At 36.0% G+C, this 21,578-nt stretch overlaps 2 protein-coding genes across 2 annotated transcripts; one reads left to right on the forward strand and one right to left on the reverse strand.

Annotated features, from left to right (window-relative positions):
* Positions 1-988: 988 nt before the first annotated feature.
* Positions 989-4,391, reverse strand: LOC112197912 (probable receptor-like serine/threonine-protein kinase At5g57670). The gene is made up of 7 exons (XM_024338876.2): positions 3,922-4,391; positions 3,569-3,823; positions 3,297-3,454; positions 3,125-3,204; positions 2,913-3,048; positions 2,587-2,736; positions 989-1,326 (listed from the first exon to the last, which is right to left on the reverse strand). Exons 1-7 carry the CDS (start codon positions 4,133-4,135, stop codon positions 1,159-1,161), a joined length of 1,161 nt encoding a protein of 386 aa, XP_024194644.1. The 5' UTR covers positions 4,136-4,391; the 3' UTR covers positions 989-1,158.
* A 15,089-nt stretch (positions 4,392-19,480) lies between these two features.
* Positions 19,481-20,524, forward strand: LOC112198949. Its single transcript, XM_024340028.1, has one exon. It carries the CDS (start codon positions 19,481-19,483, stop codon positions 20,522-20,524), a length of 1,044 nt encoding a protein of 347 aa, XP_024195796.1.
* Positions 20,525-21,578: the final 1,054 nt, after the last annotated feature.

The following is a 21,578-nucleotide window of genomic DNA, read 5'->3' on the forward strand; positions in this document are numbered from 1 at the left end:
CCTCCAGCCTTGTCACAAGATTATAACCAAAAATAAAAATAAAATTTCTAGCTAGTCCATCATGTTTGAATATTTATCCACTCTTCTCAGTTACATTTTCTTTTTCTTTTTTCTAGGTACGTGGATTGATAACTTTGTCAACTTACAAATCATGCAAGATGATGTTTACATTGCATTGCTAGAGCAAGACTTGTTCTTATTTATAACCCACAACATGCATGGAAACTATGACACATGATCTTATCCAACTAATTAATAACATTGTTTCCTTGTTATAAAGAAATAGGGTGCTAAGTGTCCATTTAATAGATCTATTTGAAGTTTTGAACTGCCATGTTTCCATGCATGATAGGTGTCCCTGTTTAGTGTGGTTGCATGTCATTAGCTTCTCTTTAGTGATCTTCTGCATGTATAACCAAATCACATTGTTTGTTTTGCATCATTATGGTATAATTAATATACGGTGTATCAAGTACAGCAACTTCGTACAGTAAAATGGTAGACTAATTTTATGTAATGGTCAATCAATTAATTTCATCCAAACTGAACTAGTCTACAACAACATAATTAAAGCTAATCATGTCGTTTAAGTTGTGCACCAACTTCGTACAATTATGCATGTAGTGGTATCCAGACTGAACTAGTCTACGACTGCATGTATAATGCTAATTATGTCGTTCAAGTGTCAATTCTAGAATGCTAATTATGTTGTTTTAGCGTCAATTTTAGATCACAATTCACAAGTAGCTACCTAGTAATCTAGTACAGTGACATTAAAAAAAATCGGTTGATTATGGTGCAAACAAACAACCAGCTAACAAAATTAAACATCTCCCCCATGCAACAAAATTAAACATCTCCCCATGCACCATATCAGCCCTTTTTGGAGTTGCGCAATCTCTGCAAAAGCAAGCAAAAATGTATAATAAAGAAGAGGTGGAGTGATGTCCAGCGCTATGGAGTCATATCACCAACGCAATTTCACGTGAAGTGGCTTTTTCTAACAACAGCTGTGTCTCTATATTTATATGTTATAATTTATATACATAAACTTGTGTAACTGTAACTGTACACGTTGATTGATAAAAACTGTACCCGTTGATTGATAAAAATTGAGGTTTACGAAGTAACAATGTTTCCAACAACCCCCTTAAACCCTTAACGACTTCTTGTAGAAATGGAATCATGGGGTGAAACAGAGAAGGAACTGTCAAACTCATATTCCAGATCTTCAAAACCCCAGAACTCATCATGCTCTTCTTCCTCGTCTGGCATCTTCCACCTCTCTTCGTCTATTTCACCTTCTAATTCCATAACCTCCAACACCTGCAAAGGATAGCAAACTTTCAATTAATGAATGTCGATTAATCCTCGCATTGCATTCCAACTACAATTCATAATGAAACAGTATTTGTATACCTAACTGCTTCATTCAATATGTGCATGCTTTAATTATTGCACTCTAAAGTAGTGTTCAAAAAAGTAGAAGAAACCAAAGAAGTGAAGAACATTTGCTATTTCAAAATCATAACAACCCCGTTAGCAAGTAGGCCTACAAAGCTCACTGATTAGATTAGCCAACTGCAATTATTAGCAAAAAGGGTGTTGCATGTTTAACTTATCAATCAATAAAAAGGAATAGTGTAATGGTGAATTAAATGAAGGACTATCTTTTCTTTAATGTCACTATTTTGTCTGTGAATGAAAAGAATCGTTCTGCTTTTTCATGGTGCAGAATTTGCTACTTCCTAACTCAATTTGCAAAACAAAAAGACAACTAAAAATTGGCAATGGCTCATACAATAATGAGTCAAATTAGGACCCGCTCTCACTATCATTTTAGGATCGTAGGTCTTAATCTTTTTTAAATGCGTAGGTGATAGTTCTATGTTTTAGCACATATATTATGGTTTGGTGGAATGGAACCATTTCTTTCAGTTTTTTGATTATATGATTTGCGTGGAGAAACGAAATGCGCTGCTGCTACCAACTCCCAGCAAAGAAAAAACTCCCAAAAGAAAACTAAATCTAACTTTCTTCTTTTCTGGTACTAACCGGTGAAAAAAGAATCAGAAAAGTCATTACAGGCAAACCACCATATAAAATTTGGCAACCCATAACATCACCATCAACTGTGCACTACTGTGTGCATAGAGAGTATACTACGACATTTAGGCTTTAATACAAATATTTACGTTAGTTGGCTGGTCAACTACTATTACTATTGCTATAAACAACATGACACACAAATATCTATAAATGATACGGTATTCTTCTCGGATTATGTATAGTTTATTGCGAAAGATTAAGGGCCTTTAATTATCATTATTGAATACAATTAATCTGATATTGCCAGTTGTTAAATGAGACTAAGATAAGCTTTATTAATAGGTGATGTCATATATAGACAACATGGTACTTTATAATTAGAAATAAAACCATTTGGAACGCATTTTACGGACGACGGTGTATGCGTAATCACTAATAGGGATTTAACACACCTATATAGTAATTTAGCAAGTCATGTCTCTATTAGAGATGTGATTCATAATGCAATAGTAGCATGACAAAATAATTAATAGGTACCTCGCTCATGGTAGGACGCCATGTGGGCGATGCTCGAATGCAGAGAGATCCTGCAAAGGCAAGTCTTTTCAGCTGTGTAACATCATAGACCCCTCTAAGCCTTGGATCTACTAGCTGATCAATCTCTCCCTGGTTTAATATTGGTTTTGCCTGTTGAAACCCACATTTACAATTGATTAGAACTAACTACAGCAATTGATTATATATCAAATCCCAATAATTAATCACATAGTATTAGTACTCTAGAAGAAACCCAACAAGCCAATTATTCCCTTCTGAAAAATGAGCAACTTGAAATTATTAGTGCTCCACAAGATTGACATTACCCAGCCATGTAAGCTTTGGTGAGACCCATCCACTGGTTTCTTGCCTGAGATGAGTTCTAATAAAATAACTCCAAAAGCAAAGACATCTGTTTTCTCATCCACAATCCCATGCATATAGTACTCAGGTGCCAAGTGCCTGCAATATAAAACATCAGCAACCATTTTGATCAAAATCACTGGTTTGATTACTAAAAGCTTGGAAGATTGCTTACCCAAAGGTCCCTTCAATTGGAGCAATTGAGTGATGAGTCCATTGTGATGGAAGCCATTTTGCTAGTCCAAAATCAGATATCTGTGATCCCAAACACAAACAACATCAAATTTAATGCATTTAGAAACCCATTTCAATATAAGATGAACAAGCTATGACTCTAATGTGTGTACCTGTGGTTCAAAATCTACAGTCAATAGTATATTTGTGGACTTAATGTCCCTGTGAATTATCCTCCTCTGGCAGCCCTTGTGCAAGTAATGGAGGCCCCTACCTGTCCCAATAGCTATTTTATACCTCGTCTTCCAATCCATAGGCGGCAAACTCTCATCTACAACGGTGATTTCCAGAAGATTAATTGTTTGAAACAAAACTATCCCGACATGAAATGCACCCAGAAACAAAACCAGAACAAAAAGAATAAAAATTCTTGTGGAATGTTTACCATGGAGTAGAGAAGCAACAGAGCCTCTGGAGGAGAAATGGAAGATGAGATAAAGGCCATTGTCAATGCAACAACCCACAAGTGACAAAACATTTGGATGGCAAACATGGCCAATAGTTCCAATCTCATTCAGGAACTCCTTCTCTTTCCTTTCATCAGTCACAGTTTTTGTGATCCTCTTCACAGCAATTTCCTCATTACCTTTCAGAACACCTCTATACACCTCTGCATATCCTCCTTTCCCAACCAAATTCTCTGAAACCCACAACACAAAAATATGAATTTCAATCGCCCAACAAAAAAAAACCCAGAAAGAGAAAACCTTTTCAAGTTCATATTTGAAGCAGACAAACCTGAGCTGAAACCATTGGTGGCATCTGAAATCTCTTCAAAGGAGAAGCACTTCCATGTGGGTCTTGGAGAAAGCTCTATTGCTTCAACATTCTTGAGACCTTCATTGCCCTCTTCAACATTACAGCACACACTTGGTGGGCTTGCAACTTCTTCCAAGCTTCTGCGTTTGAGTGAGAATAGCCTTTTCAGGCTGTTTGTCCTAATGTATTTCATTTCCAGCTACAAATTAACTTGAAACAAGAAACAAAATCTATACGGGCAACTCAAGTACTAGAACAGAGTCAAAGTGAACCCAACTTCTATCTCTTTCTTTCTCTCTGTCTCAAATTAAAGAGGTAGGGGATGTATGTACGTCTTTATATTTGGTTCTATGCTGTGGGACTTGGGAGGAATGATGGTTCTGCATGCATTGGATAAATACTCACAGAGAGAGGGGAGAGAGAGATGACAAGAAGGGTCTCTGCTAAAGTGGGTTAAAAAGGGTTTTGTCCAAACTGAACAGGAAAATGGCATTTTAATAGTAACGAGGCCTTCAAAATTTTCATTTATGCCTTGTTTGTTATAGAACCTTGGAATTGAATATAAAACGGCCATGGAAATTTGGATTTGACCTATATCTGTTGCGAAATTTTGATTTGACTTTTAAACTTTATCTAAATTGGCAATGATGGTAAAGACAATTTAGAGCGGCCAAATGGGTCAGTCTTCTGGTTAGGCTCTTGTGGGGTTGAAGAGATGATTGAGTCTCGTTGGACTCTATCCAGCTCCTCGTGCATGGTCCACTTCCAGACTGGTTCATGGCTTATGAGCCTCAAGAACTGGCAGATAGCTACACACACGACTCCTAAACGCGACGTGACTACACAGGGACATTTTTCTTTTGTTTTTTTAAGAGAAGAACTACGCAGGAAGTTGTATGAGTTATTAATGTGATAACTGCAAACATGTTTTGATCATGAAAATTCAAATTGTGGAGAGAACTAAATACTCGTTACTAAATAAATTGATATGTTATATTGTTTGATTTTCAATTCAAACCAACTAAATACTCGTTACTAAATAAATTGATATGTTGAATTGATAGTTTGATTATTTGTGTGATGAAATGCAAAATGAAGAGTCACCACTATTGAATCCTTCAAAACGCAACATATATTTATTGTTGGTACATTGAGGTTAGACTATGGAAATTATTCCATTTTCCATATGGATTACACAATGTTACATAATGTCTTATTCCATGTGAGGAGCATTTTCAATATTAAAATGGCCCTTTTTCCAAGAAGAACAGAATTGTTGCCATCAAAAATGTTGGAACTACGCAAAAAGTGAGTGTTGGATACAAAGATGGGAGGATGAATTAATTTAATTCTAAATGAGTGGCTCAATTTCTATCGAAGACAGTTGCAAAAACATGAGTTACAATCTTTAGCAATTATACGTTGTTTTCGAGACTTGCATGCGTCGCATCATAAGTAATATTTTGTATCAAAATTCAAAAGCAGTATTCCCAGAAAAATGCTAATCAAAGAGGGAAGAGAAGGCGTGACTTTGCTTCGAATAAAGTTTTAGAAACTAATAATTTAATTGATAAAATAATGACCGGAAAAAAAAAATTGAAACTGACAAAATTAATAATAAAAGAAAGGGTTCTTGACCCAAAGCACCAAAATTGAACAAAATTATCTCACTTACTCCACCAACAGATTTTTATTCCTACAAACTTAATTCAGAGAGAAATGACAACTTTGCCCCTAACATAATTAAGAAACCACAGCCACTGCAACTCATATCTCTCTCATCCCGATCTCTCTCTCTCTCTCTCTCCTCCGCACCATCTCTCCCCCTTCAGGCGACGATTCCAACTACAATCCACTGCAATTTCCTCTTCTCATTTCTCTCTAGCTTCTTCTTCTTCCTCTGGTTCTCAAATGTGATAAACCACCCAAGGACCCGATCCGGCAGGACCTCAGCTCCGTTTTGCATAACCACTAGTAGTTGTCGTTTCAACCTCGGCTCTGGTGACCTGTCACGGCGACAATTGTGGTCATGGGAGGGATCTAACCTTGAATCACTGTCCGATCAAGAGTGGTGTTGGCGATGGTGGTCACCGGAAGCGTCGAGCTGCTGCAATGCTTGTGATGGTCATCGGAGTACGTCCGATTCTCGGCGGTCGCATTCCTCACGGGACAGGTACGTTGTGAAGGAGGTGATCGATCTCCTGCTCGATTCAACTCAGATCTCGACTTGGGTGCCCAAATCAGTTTTTTTTTTTTTTTTAAGTAACGGAACGGAAGGAAAGGAAAAAAAGGTTTAAATGTAAATTAGGGGCCAATAGACGTCTATAAATATATATTAAGGGCCAATAGACGTTTTTAAATTGATATAATCTCTTCGTTTTTTTTTTTTTTTTGTCTAATTTTAGGAAAATTAGTTCAAATTCTGACTACCGAAAGTTTTGTTTGAGGGCAATAGACGACTATTGGAGGGCAATAGACGTTTTGAATTGATGTAATCTCCTTATTTTTTTTTTTATAATCAAAATTTTATTTGTCTAAATTTAGGGAGATTAGTTCCCATTATGGAGACTGAAAGTCCTATTAGGGGCCAATACACGTCTATTGGGGGCAATACATGGTTGATAGTCGTCTATTGGGGGGGGGAGGGGGGCAATAGACGTCTATTGGGGCAAAAAAACCTTTCCGGTGAGATTTTCAGCAAATTCCGATAGGCAGCAATCGGTGACCAGGTTTCGGCGAAGTCTCCCATGGTTTCTCTCTCTTCCATTTTCCCTCTCTCTCTCTCTAAGTAACAAAGGGGTAAGGGTAAAATGGTATTAAAAAAATTAAAAAACAAAAAAAAAATCTTAATGGGGTATTAGGGAAGACTTCGTTAGAGTGTTTTGGGTAAGAGGGAATTAAAAAAACTTAATGGGGTAAGTGGGAAAAAAATCTCTAAAAATGGTGTAAATGGACAAAAACCCTAAAATAAACTAACATGGATTTGTTGGGTTTTCTATTCCCGCTTCTCTAAAAAAAATTAAAAAAACATTAAAAAAAAAAAAGGATGTGCTTATGGTTGAGCCCCAATCTAAGTTTGATCCTCGCTACCAGCACTCCTGTGTTGGGTCGCGCGATTTGTTAATCTCATATGGAAATCCATACTTATGGGCTGTCGAGACAGCTACGTGTCTCACGTCAGTCATTCAAAGTCGAGGTTGTAAGTCTGCCCTAATGCAGAGATGTAGGATAATCTTCCTCTCTACAAACTTTTGCTTACCAAAAAAAAATAATGAAATTGTTCGGTAAATACAACAGTTCTACAATTATCACAACACCATAAAGAAAACAAAGAATTTATAACTGCCTCTACTTCTTTCTTACTTCTCATCTAACAATACAAAAGAAAACATAAAAACTTAAAGCTGATTCTCTTTCCTCTACTTTAGAGTTTCACTAGAAAAGATAGCCGTGCGATGCTGCGGCAAAAAAAGTTGTAGTGTTCTGTGATTTGATTAACAAAAAATAACTAAGCAATGTATAAATCAAAAGAAAAATATGCGAAATGAAATAGCTTAGATATATATAAACAATTATCCCATCAAAAAATAGTTAATGTGGAAAGGATTGCAATGCTAAGAACACAAAAAAAAAAAAAAAATCCATGGCTTCATTGGTCAATTGGTGTAACGTCCCAAACCGCACCTCACCAGCTTGGGCACGTCACAGTGCCACGGGGCTCTAAAATATAAACCGAAAGCTCGATTCACATTCTAGAGGACCGCTAGGCATTTTGTTAGAAAACTTTTTGCAAAACACAGCGGAAGCTACCGATATTTTCGAGGTGAAAAACTTGAGTTGCTGAAATCTATTTCACTCATCCAGTACTTGGATAAGGATCACACGAGGTATGAATTTCAATGAAAGAGAATTCAACTAAATTTGACACGATGCTAAATAACCACAAGTTCCGAAACACGGAGTTCGAGAAATGGAAATCAGAATAAAGCCCAGAAGGTGGTTTACCAAACTTGTTCTGCACACCCAGCTCCGTCCGCCATTGTCCCGTCACTAGTGCACAATACCTGCATCCATACTATTGTAGGGGGTGAGCTTTCGTCCTCGCTGCTCAACAGGAACTCTACCTCAACTAGACTCAAAACCAATAAACAAATATTTGGGCTGCCCAGTATGAAAACATATTTAAACCAAATATTTAAAAGAACGACAAACTTTAATGATTTTCAACTTGAAAAACCGATGCATGATGCTTAAATAAATACAGCGCCAAATCCAAGTATTACCTGATGGCCGGTCCCATAGACCCACTACACGACCTTACCTCAAATTAATTTATCACCAGGTAAGCGTAGCGAGAGCGTCCACTACCTAGCTACACACACGTACCAGGCCCGTCATTACAATCAGAATACCCAGACGACCGGCGTAACTAACCCTCCGGAGGTTAAGGGGATCGAACCCAAGGAAGTCAGAGCCACCCTTCGCTCTCAAGCCATCACATTTCTCACATGGTTTGGTTAGTATGCATTGCATTTGAACATAACCAAACCATACCAACTAACATGCATCATGTAATAACAGTATATAAGAAAATCACCAACCGAGGAGAGTCCTGAATCCCTACCTGGATTCCGATGCGTTTTCTCACGTACTCCGAGAGTTGCGAACCTTCTGTTCCTCGGGTAACTAGAGTCCTAGATTCCGACATTTCGATAGTTAATAACTTTTGAACAGCTAAACGAAATCTCAACGATTAATATATCGTCCAACCCCAACTTTTCCTGGTTTGACCAGGAGTTGACCAAGGGTTGACCACATTTGACCATTTGACCATGTTTGACCAATCGAGGTAGATTCAATAATTACCTAAATTATTGAACATTGACTTGAAGTTACGTTATCGACCAAACATATATTAAGTGCACCTGATTACTAAGGCCACCCAATACACAAGCAAACCAATAACGACATCACTAATGAAAGATCTCTAATTTACTTAACCGTTTTGCTGCATAGTAATTCCACAGAATTTACTATGGACACCCAAGCTTTATAGCTTCACCATATTTTTGATTTTAATTTCCACAACCAATTCACAATTTCTTTACAATAGCCACAACTTCAAACATGCAACACAATACCCATTCAACCGTGCAACTACAATCAAGTCAAGGCATATTCCAGCTTGCTAACTACAACACTTAACAAGCTAAACACACATTCTGGACAAACCCGAGCTCCACCACAACTCCACAGTTCATTGCACACACACAACCAATTGACTACAAAGTTCCAATACCCGCAACAGATGCAACCAATCTCAGTCCACAATTGCAATATCAACACAGAAACAACAACTCATTCACAAGCTCCAAACACCCAGAGTAAGACAACATGACAGATTCATAGAGAGATATCAACATCACCGTACCAAGCCAATTTCAATTCCCTAACTTCCGATTACTACTCTAAGAGCAAAACTTGAATCAATATCGGAAATACACCAACCCAAATTCACAACTAGAATTCGACAGAAGAACGATTCTGTTTCAGAATTCCAAATTTACCTTTGAGAATTATAGAATTGTTAACAGAGACCAACTTGGGCAAGCCTAAATGTGCAGCTGCCGAGCTCAGTAAACGTCGGGTCGAGTCCACTGAATTTCTCCCTTCAGTTTGAAGTACAGCAAGGACCAAAGCATCACCGAACGCCAATTCAAGGAACCAAGCTTCCCCGGACCTCAACTGTTTTTCCAAGACGCCAGAAACGAAACTAGAAGCCTGGAATCACCGCCATGGATGGCGGTTCTGTCGATACCCGAACTGACCCAAAACACAAATTCATCAAAACTTAATCGAATTCGAGAACCAGTTAGACCAGCACGTAGAGCGTGAAGAGAGGGTTAGTTTTCCTACCTCACACCACCCCGAAGATCGCCGGAAATTACAGAAACATCACCGGAAAGTTCAAACCTTTCAAGCTTCGAATCCTCTCCACAGTCCGTGCATGGACAATCTGAGGCCACAGGCGTGACGACGACGATGGGAGGAAGAGAATAGTGGTCTTGCGTCGTTGATCGGTGGCCGGAGGTGAGAGTTCTGGTCGGGTTTCCCTTCCCGGTCGTCTCTCTCTCTTTCGGGTCAGAAGCTCCCATCTCTCTCTCTCGAGATTTCTGATTCAATCTCTGTCCTTGATCTGATCAAGGGCATTATATACCTCAACCAAAATTGTAATCAAGGGCCAGGATGAAGCGGTGGATAGATCAACGGCCAGGATTGCACCGCAGAAAATCCTATTTCTTTAATTTATTTTCTAAAATTCCACAACTTCGGAAAATCACGGTAAACAGCTCGGGTATCCGAAAAATTTCCCGAAAATTTCCACGAACTCGTCGTGACGTGTACTTTATTATCCAACTCCTAAATTGAGGATTTCACTTTATGAAAATTTCTGAAAATTTCCTCGAGTATTTTAACCTTTATCGAAAACAATAAGTAAATTACTGAACTATTTTACTTTAACTCGAAAAACATTTCCGGGGCTCACAATTGGTCACCCACTTACATTGTTCAAAAGTGTATAAACCATTGTTTGTTCAAAAAACGGTTGACGTGATTTTAGCACAAACGACTGCCAATGCAAAAGAAAAAAAAAATCATGGTTTGATCAGTCTTCTATTTACATGGTTGAATAGATGATCCTTAGATTGTTATAGTACTGCAACCAGTAAAAGAAGAATTGAACATGTCATAGCTAAAAAAGTAGCACAATTGTTGGTGACGAAAAATTCCAAAGAGGATTTTAACTTACTAATGAATGTGGACTGGAGCGAGAGCTGACCAGGAATGATCGAGAATTTTCATTTGCTTATTGATTGATGTTTGATTGTTGGCTCGGAGAGGAGGGGGATACTTGCAGAAAACCCTCCGATACCCAAGTCAGTATATTTCTCACTCGAGTGTAATCAAATAACTCAGAATGAGATGTCTTACTTGGTCGCTGTGCCCCCTATTTATAGGTGTGGGAGGACTTGGGTCATAAGTAGTGGTTATTACCGTCTTTATACCTATAATTACTATCGAGATTTATGACCGTCATTATTGCATGCCGTGCTTTATGACCTTAATGATTAGCGCACTTTCTGCTGTAATCATTACCGCGCTTTATGGCTGTCATTATTGCTGCATTTACAATCATAATTGTCATTGTATTCATGGTTGAAATCATTCTCGTAGTCATGGTGGGGTTAATTGTCATGATTGCGGGTCCTAATTTATTGACCACCCCCACAACAACCTTCTTTATCTTAAACTTAAAGCTCATAGTCATAAATAGATGCAATAAAAAGAAACAATTAATACTAAACTCTGACAGAAGTCATCTTTACTACAAAGAAATTTCACGATCATACCTATAATGATAGCTACCTAAAGTATCTCCATGAGGAAATTTTCTTGATTGAATTGTAACAGGGACTCAGCAAAGCATTATAGACTTCAAAGTTAGGCAAAAACGATGGATCTGCTTAACCCAATGAGATCAGCTCTGAGCTTTCTGCTAACACCCAAGTTAACTCAAATATGCTACTACTTTACTTTCTTTAAGCTCATCCTACAATTTTTACTCAATATTGATTGGATGTTTATAATATATGACATTTTCAGGAGGGTTTGGTACTCACAAAAGAAACAAAGAAAAATAAAAGAAGTCATTTAGGATCACATTAGTCGGTAACAACTTTTTGAAATGACATGTTCGATCATATTCCATTTCATCATTACAATGAGATAAAAGAACCGGCACTAAAGCGCTTAGCTGCATACAATCTATTACACCTCGTACCCAAATTTACCCCTTTACTGGTCATTTGGACAGTAAAGGATTAAAATCTTTACTTTTACCTCCTTTTAGAACTTTTAGGGGACCCAAAAATCGACTTTTTCTTCAGCTTAATCTTTGAGAAAACTTCCTTTTAAAAAGTTGTAGAGTGCGTTAAACCGAATTAGTGGACATGTGGAACTCTATAATCGGAATTATAACGAAAGAGTTATAAAGGATTTAAGTCAATGATATTTTTGTAATTTTCTGAAATTTTTTTACTATAAATAGCAAGGCTGACTTTCCATTTCGGGCAAGCAGCTCCAAAACCTAGATTTTTTCTTTCTCAACGCCGTCACTTTCCTGCGTCACCACCGTCTTCTTTGGCCACCTGTAACCATGAAATTAGTATCAGTCTCTTCGTCTTGAAACGACTTTTCCAACCATATATACCTTGCATCATATTATTCACCATACACGAAGAATCGAAGAAAAGAATGTACGACTCTTTTCAGACATATTTTTTAAATTCCGGCCAACTTCAGCCGAATTGGACGTTTAGACTAACTGGGTTTTGTTTGTCTTGCGATGCTCTACAAACCCACAAAGTTTCACATCTCAATTCAACCCAAGGAAGACGAATTTCGTATTTGAAGATTTCCAGCCATCGAAGCTTTCAGGGTAAATTCTGGCTTATGCTTTCTTAATTGATCAATATTGTAGTTAGAAAAGTTGTTGGGGGTGTTGTAAGAAATTTTTTGGCATAGGTATTGCTACCTAATTTGGTTTTAAAGTTGGTGGTGCGTGGGGCGTCTGATATGAATTTTGGGTAGAGCTTAGTAGTACGAGTTTGTATATATGAATTTTGTATCGATTGTTGGACATCTGATAATGATCGGAATTTCTAAAATTTCAGAAATTTGGGTTTCTATTAGGGAAGATCCAACCGTTGGATAGACCCTTTTTTTTTATAGATTGTTTGACTAATTGAGTTAACGTGATCTCTGAAATTTGAGCTCGTTCTGATATGATTTTGACCTTTCGGCGAATTTATCATTTTTAGGGTTTTGATTTTATTTTCATTGATTTATTTTCAATTCTCAAAAATAATTATTCATAGTATCAAATTGTTCAGGACGACGTGTAGTTCGAACTTAAGGAGCAAATCATCGGACAACCATCATAGCCACAATTCTGTGAGTGGACATTTGCTTTTATGTAAAATTGCATGCAGTATTATTTTTAATCTCTAATTTAGAATTAGAACTAAAATTATTTTACCACCCTGCACTTTACACCTAAAATCATTTGTGTCCCCAAACTTCTAATTTTATCACACATGCCCTTATACTCTCCAATATGATCAACCAAAGCCATTAGTAAACTAATTCATTAATTTCTTCATAAATTGGTGATGATGAATGTCCACTTAGTGTTGCTTTTTAGCTTTGGACATGTAAATAGTGTGTTTATTGCATGATTGAAGGCCAAAATCTAGTTTGAGTGGGCAACACTATACAAAAAAATTGATGGATTAGTTAAGGATTGGCTATAATCAATCACATTGAAGATTACAAGGGCACAAGCGATCATATTAGAAGTTTAGGGGCACAAATGATTTTAGGTATAAAGTTCAGGGTGGTAAAATGATTTTAGCTCTTAGAATTAATATATGATTTTGACAATTTATTGATTTCCTTAAATTAATGATTTATCGAAATTTCATAAATTTCATTTTCAATAGCATGTTGACGAGTTAAATATGATATGAGAATTAATGATTTTTGAGTAAGATTGCATTATCGAGATTTCATATAATGTGTTTTTCGAGTATCGATTTATCATATCGATTTTATCATGATATTTGAGTATGGTGGTTTTATTGAGATTTTATGATTATATCATTTATCGAGATATTAAAAGTTTCTTTCGGAAAGAAAATGAATTTGAGTTCAGAGTTATGAAATTGAGGAGGTTAATTATGAAGATGAATATGGTATTAGCACCTGCATGCATTACATGGTTGGCAGAACCTTGCAAAACATATATTCTGGTTAGCAATACCTTCCGATGCGTCATCTGTTCGGCAGTGCCTTTCAAATGGCATGAGATTGTCGGCAGTACCCTCTAACTATCTATTCCAGTTGGCAATACACTTTGATGCGTCATCTAGTGGTAATACCCTCCAGATGACAGAGATAGTTAGTCGACACTACCCTCTAATTATCTATTCCGGTCGGCAATACCCTCCACATGACATGAGATAGTTAGTCGACTGTACCCTCTAACTATCTGTTCTGGTTGGGAGTATTCTCCGATGCGTCATCTGGTTAGCAATATTCTCCAAATCATATGAGATAGTTAGTCGACAATACCCTCTAACTATCTGTTTCGGTCGGCAGTATCATCCGATGTGTCATCTGGTCGGCAATACCTTCTAGATGACATAAGATAGTTAGTCGGCCGTACCTTCTAACTATCTATTTCGGTCAGCAATATCCTCTAATGCGCTATTTGCTCGGCAGTACCCTCCATATGGCATGAGATGGTTAGTCAGCAGTACCCTCTATCCATCACCTCCTCACATTCCAGTCGGTAGTTCTCCGAGGCGTCATCTGGTCGGCAATATCCTCCAGTCATCGCCTATTTTTATCATATGAGTATTTTAAATGAGATTTATGAGATTATAAGATTTAGGAGATTATGAGATTTACATATTTCTGAAATCATTTTGAGACTTTCATATTTTAAATGAGATAATTTGCAATTTATTTCGAGATATCTTTATTAGAGGTTCTAAACGGATTTAAAGATGATTTATAGTATGTTTCGACATTTCAGTATCAGAATGTTTAAGAGTATTATCACGAGTTTTAAAATAGTTTGAGATGCTCGTTTCAGTTAACATATAAAAGTGATTTTCTTGAACGTATAATGCATGCTTAGTTTTTATATGAAAATGAAATTGGGAAAACATTAAATATTTTGTTTTATCTTAATTATAATTACTTATTTTTCGTCCACTAACTCTAATGGTTTTCAAATGCTTTTCCCTGCGCTTTTCGGTTTTACTTGCCCAGTTTGCAGATAGGTTGAGGTCGAACGTGCGTAGGAGTTGAGGCATAGTGTCCAGGGCTTTAATCTTCATTCTAGGTTACTATTTAACCTACTCGTACTTTATTTCAATTTATTATATAGTTGCTCTAATTACCAATATTTGTATAACTTTGTTTTTTGAATAGATCTAAATTTATAGAAATTATTGGGGAGTTGGTTGTGAATTGTGGGGAGGAAGTAGGCTCCAGGAGATGAGGATGGGTATGATTATTAAGGAGTGTTAGAATGTTTTTACAGGTTTTGGGTAGTCCACTTTTAGGGGAAGAAGTTCCGCCAAACTTTTGATGAAAATTCTTCTAAGGTGGGCCCCGTATGACCACTTCTGATTTCAGGGTGAAATCCGGGGCAGTCTTGTCACAATCAGAGCCTCTTGCACTATATTGAACACCATTACTTAGATGAGATTTTAAATTTATTTAGAAGAGTAAACATAAAGCTAAGAACTGTAACACATGTAGATGGATCGATATGTGAAGTTTTTGATTAGAGATAAAATGGGAGCCTCCTCCATTGAAGAGTGTGAAGTTTAACTTCGATGATTCAGTTAGACAAAACCAAAATGCTGCTTTCAAATTTTTTTATTAGCGACGTAGATGGATATGTGCTAATTCCTGGTGCTAAACCTATTGGTTACAGTAATGTTTTGCAAGCTGAAACATGTGGATTAGAAGCAGGCTTAAGAGCTGCAGTTCAAGCAGGCTACAAGCAGCTACTCATTGAAGGCGATTCCAAGACTCTAATTGATTGCATTAACAACACTTCACCCCCTCCCTGGAAAATAAAGACTAACATAGATCATATTAATTAAGTCTTATTACAAATTTTGATGTTGTTTCCTTCAAACATGTATTTCGAGAAGCCAATAGTGTCGCTTATGCTTTAGCTAATTAATTTAGGTCGTGAGTTCATTGATACTAGGATTTAGTTTGGTATGATCCATTTTAGGGCTTCCTCTGCCTACAACCTTGATCGGCTTCAAACCGGTTGTAACAACAGTTCTTCCTTGTAATTTTTTTTCTCAAGCAAAATAATAAAATAAAAATAAACACATGCGCCACTTCTTCAATGTATTGGAGTCTCACATATTGCTATACATTTTAAGCAAGAGATGCGAGGTTTTTTTTTTCCTTTTAAATTCCAAGTATTTTTACTCCGTATCAAATGGATACGCATATAAAATGTGTTTAAAAATATCAAACTTAATAATACGCATAAAAAAGGAGTCTACAATTACAATATATCGTACTAATTTTTTATTATTATACGCGTACTTAAGTTTTATACTTGTATAATACACGTTTTAACTAACAGAGCTAATTTCTAATTGTTTAATAAAGGGGAGTAAAATCCATATTCCCCATTTTATAATCTACACTCTATGTTTTCTTTTTTAATATCTTAGCATTACATGTTTGCAATCCACACTATAAAATGACAAAACTTAAAATACTAAAAAAAGAAACATGAAATGTAGATTTTAAAATGAGGAGTGTGGATTTTACTTCCCTTGATAAATAACTAACATGCTGATTGAATAATTTGGGATTCTCGACAATTTTGTCATTAGGCTCTTGAATTACATTATTCGTGTCTACTACGTACACCAAAGAAATGTTGATTTGAGTAGTTTATTAGGATGCACCCGTCATACAAAATTATAGCTCCTTGGTTGTAAGGACAACTCAGACGAATATATATCTTGACTTGCTTCCTGGATACATAATCTGCAACGTCCAGATGGGATTTAACCCCAACACTGCGCAAGGGCATATATATCAGGGAGTCCCTACTTCTTTATGCATGGATGAATCGCCTCTTCATACGTATAAATTTTGGTAAGTTGATTAGTACTTGATTCAAGTTATCCCCATACACAGCCCTTTTACTGGAAATTGTAGCCGATTAAAATAGGGAAGCTATATAACTAATTTCATAATTATAGCTTCCTTTTATTGGTAGTGTGCATGCATTCACAAAAAGTAAAATAAGGAACCGATTAAGATGAACACAAATTTTGAGATAAACATATTTCCAAGAATGATTTACCTCTGGCAAACTCAATTCGATCTTAAAATAAACTTATAAACGAAATTAATGATATTAATTATGGCAATACCTGTGGATATGTAATTTATATAGCCATGCTTTTGTTATACATTTTCCTATTTTTGCCAACCAATTCGTTTCACAAACAGCCATATATGCTTATATTGAGTGCATATACGATGAGTAATTCGGCCAATTTGGCTTCATAAGTCTTCCTGTTTTTTTCCTTTTTATTTTAAAGAGAATCAAATGATTTCACTCCTATTCCCATGATGACTCGAATCCATGACTTCGTACATAGGTAGTGGGTGCTTTAACCACTGAGCTAACACCACATCGTCAAAAGAATGATATGCAGATAGTTTTCGACCACAAGAAGAGCAAACTAGTTAATAAATCAAGAGTTTTTCTATTGGAACCTCCAAATTTACTCACTTGACCTCTGTGCTTTTTACACCTCTTATTAAATTTTCAAATACTAAATTTACTCATTAAACCTCACTAAACTTCCTCAAATAACCTCACTCATATAATTTGCAAACAAATTATTATCTTTAAAATAAAAAATTTAGTCATTTCTGTTGTAAATATTATTTCTTATGTGGCTGTCCACGTTATTGGTTAGGGACCTACATGTAATATATCAATAGTTTAAACACTTATCATGTAAACCCTACCTCTATATAAGGGAGGCCTCTAAGACTGAATAATACACTTCTCTATTTTCCCCTCATCTCTCTTTATACGTTTCTTACTCTCTACAAAGTAAGTCAATACTTTTTAACACGTTATCAGCACGCTCTGCTATTTTTCTTAAAACTCTATGATGATCTACGAGTTTATGGTGCAACGTTGTTGCTCTTAACTATAACTCATGATCTATGAGTTTATTTATAATCTATATCAATTATGCATATTAGGGTTTATGGAGATATACGGCATCATATCAATGTTTTGTTAATTAATAGCACGGGAACTGTCCCTTGTATGTTGGGTTTTGTTTATTTTTTTTCCATTCTTCATCTGCCATGTGCTTCTGCAATCCTATATATGAGTGTTTCTATTGAGACCTCCAAATCTGCTCACTTGACCTCATTCATAATCGAATTATTAAATTACATATATAACCTACTATAAAATGACTATTAAGGACAATAATTATATCAAAAAAATATTATTTTTATTTCTCTAGACTTTCCAATTCAATAATAATCAGATTGCATACTTTATTATTTTCCTTATCTATTTTCATTTTCCAATTTCACTACAAACTCATTAATGCATTCATATATATTTAATAAGAACTAAAACTATAATTAAGATCATGTGACATAAAAATATATGATATACATGTTGAACACATATCGTGAGGGAGAGCAAAATAAATCATATTATAACATAAATCAAAGTCTATCTATTATATTTGTAAAAAAAAAAAAAGAGCTAGCATTTATAGAAAAACTAAAAATAAAAATTAAATAATTAATCATGTGGTGCAGAAAATAGAGAAAAAAAAACATTAAGAAAAAAATAATTACTCTTTTTTTTTTTTTGCACAACTAAAAGAAAAAAAAAGTTTTAAAAAAAAATCACACAATAGTTCATGTTATTTTCTTGTTGATTAGAAATTATTTTTGATTTTTTTTATTGGATAAGAGATTTATGTTATCTGATTAAGGAATATACATGTAATTAAGATTATAGAGTAATTAATCATTGAAATGACTAAGTTTTTTTTTTATTTTAAAGATAATAGTTTGTTTGCAAATTATATGAGTGAGGTTATTTAAGGAACTTTAGTGAGGTGTAGTGAGTAAATTTAGTATTTGAAAATTTGATAGGAGGTGCCAAAAGCATAGAGGTCAAGTGAGCAAATTTGGAGGTTCCAATAGAAAGCCTCCCTATATATATATATATATATATATATAGTTTAATATGGTTGTTGGCTTGTTGCGATATGGTTATTTTGTTTAATATATCACTTTATCAAGTACACTACATATATATATATATATATATATATATATAGTTTCATATATCCTGGGTACAAGTATCGTCTATAGTTTAATATATGGTTGTTTTGTTTAATATAGTCTATTTGCTTCACAAACACGTTCCTTTATACACACACACACACACACACATATATATATATATATGAGGTATATGTTGTTAACATAATGGACATATTTTTGCTGTTTCATTCCTTATAGCATATCTGATATTTATTTAATTAAATTTATTTTATATGTTTTATCAATTAAGCATACTTAATATTCATAATACAAGTGAACCTGAAGTTTCACTACTGCTACTCGAGCCAGAAGTTTCGAGTACATATCCGTTTGAACCCGAAGTTCAAAAATACGGAATTTTAGAACCTGAAGTTCTAATCATAAGACCACGAACCTGAAGCTTCGTGTATATAATTGCGATCCAATGTTCATTTTTTTTTCGAACCTGAAGTTTCGATATTGATTACTTATTTGTTAAGAACCTGTAGTTCTAACACTATACATGGATCCTAACATACCTCATCTTCATTGTGGCAGGAAGATGACGAATTTGGCAAAATTGGATTTTGTCGCCCTTGACATCTCTGGCAAGAACTACCTGTCTTGGGCCCTTGATGCAGAGATTCATCTCGAAGCCCAAAACCTTGGGCCTACAATCAAGGAAGGAAACTCAGCGTCCCCGCAGAATAAAGCTAAGGCTATGATTTTTCTACGCCACCATCTCCATCAGGGATTGAAGGACGAGTACTTAATTGTCAAAGACCCACTTGAGCTATGGACAGGTTTGGCAGATAGGTTCGCTCACCAAAAAACTGTTGTGCTCCCTAGAGCACGTTACGAATGGTCGCATCTGCGCCTTCAAGATTACAGTTCTGTGATAGATTATAATTCTGCCATGTTCAGGATCACCTCCCAAATGAATCTTTGTGGAGAAACTGTAACTCAGGCCATGATGCTTGAAAAGACCTTCTCCACCTTTCATGCCTCAAATATGGTCTTACGGCAGCAATACAGAGAAAGAGGATTCACCAAATATTCTGATCTCATCTCTTGTCTTCTGGTGGCTGAGCAAAACAATGAGCTCTTAATGAAGAACCATCAGTCTCGCCCTACAGGATCACAACCATTCCCTGAAGCGAATGCTACTTTTACTAGTGGTTATGGCAATAGACGTGGTGGAAGGCATGGCAAAGCCTGTAACCGTGGTCATAGACGTGGTCAGGGTCGACAAAATGGCCAAGCTCGTGGGGGCTACAACCAGCAGTTGGGCCCAAGGAACAATGCCAAGATTACTAAAGGAAATGGTCAGATGATCAAACCTCATAAAAATGAAGACAATGTTTGTCTTAGATGTGGTGGTAAAGGCCATTGGGCTCGCACCTGTCTTGTCGAAGACCATTTGGTGGCCCTCTACAAAGCTTCCTTGAAAAAGAAACATGTGGAGACAAACTACATTGACCACTCTGACCCTTGGGATTCATCTGAGCCTATAGACATTACTCCGCTCGATGTCTCAGATTTTTTTGCGAACAATGGAAGCAATTTTGATGATATGACCAGTGGTGGAATTCTTGACGACTACTAGTTGTCAGCCTATGTTTAGGCATTTTTTTAATTTTCTTTCTACATTAGTCACCTTTTGTTTAGGCCTCTGATTTTTTTTTTAGTTTGGTTTGTTCCTAGCTATTTTGCAAGGCAATAAAAAGAAGTTTTTTTTTTCTGGATACTTTTTGCTCTATCATGTGGTTTATGATGCATCTAATTAAATTGCATATGTTTTTCATGTGGTCTATGACGCATGTGGTCTATGATGCATTAATTAAATTGCATAAGGGGCCTCCCTATTTTTTTCTGGAGCTCATTAATTAAATTGCATGTGGTCTATGATGCATCTATTTTTTTGACGTCAGTTTGCAAAAAGGAATTATGATGGGTATATATATTTTTTTTTCTCTCGTACCCAAATGAATGACTAAATTGTTTTTATCTATAAATGATCTATAATATCATGTTTTATTGCCTTAGTCAGACTAATTAATTAATTATTATTATTATTTCTTTTATGAAGGCATGAACATGGATTTTGGATGCTCTCAACTTATGAAGGATGGAGAAGAAATATGTCTTGCTGACAGTGCCACCACACATACAATCCTTCGCGATCGGGTTTATTTCTCCACTTTAACACCTTCTAAAGCCAATGTGACTACTATCTCAGGTCCTGCAGACCTGATTGAAGGCTCCGGAAGAGCCCACATTAGGCTACCCAATGGAACTCAATTGTCCATTCAAGAGGCTTTATACTCTTTGAGGTCCAGAATAAATCTCCTCAGTTTTAGAGATATCCGTTTAAATGGATACCACATTGAGACCACAAATGATAATCATGTGGAATATCTTTGCATTGCATCCAATAAAAACTGCCAAAAGCATATATTGGAAAAATTGGTTGCCCTATCATCTGGGTTGTATTACACAACCATTCAACCAATTGAGGCATACCATGTTGTGAACCAGCAGTTCAAAAATCAACATACATTTATGCTTTGGCATGACCGTTTGGGTCACCCTGGATCCACCATGATGCGTAGGATCATTACAAATTCCAATGGACATCCATTGATGACTAAACATATTGT

Source organism: Rosa chinensis, chromosome 4, assembly GCF_002994745.2.
Source record: "Rosa chinensis cultivar Old Blush chromosome 4, RchiOBHm-V2, whole genome shotgun sequence".
Lineage (NCBI taxonomy): Eukaryota > Viridiplantae > Streptophyta > Magnoliopsida > Rosales > Rosaceae > Rosa > Rosa chinensis.

What these genes read in the sequence shown, in the direction of transcription:
- LOC112198949 (XM_024340028.1), top strand. Translation starts at nt 19,481, where the DNA reads ATGACGAATTTGGCAAAATTGGATTTTGTCGCCCTTGACATCTCTGGC.
- LOC112197912 (XM_024338876.2), bottom strand. Translation starts at nt 4,135, where the DNA reads ATGAAATACATTAGGACAAACAGCCTGAAAAGGCTATTCTCACTCAAA. An exon ending in CACCAATGGTTTCAGCTCAG is followed by an intron (nt 3,824 to 3,921) that starts GTTTGTCTGCTT and finishes TGTGGGTTTCAG; the next exon opens with AGAATTTGGTTGGGAAAGGA. An exon ending in GGCGTCCTACCATGAGCGAG is followed by an intron (nt 1,327 to 2,586) that starts GTACCTATTAAT and finishes TATCCTTTGCAG; the next exon opens with GTGTTGGAGGTTATGGAATT.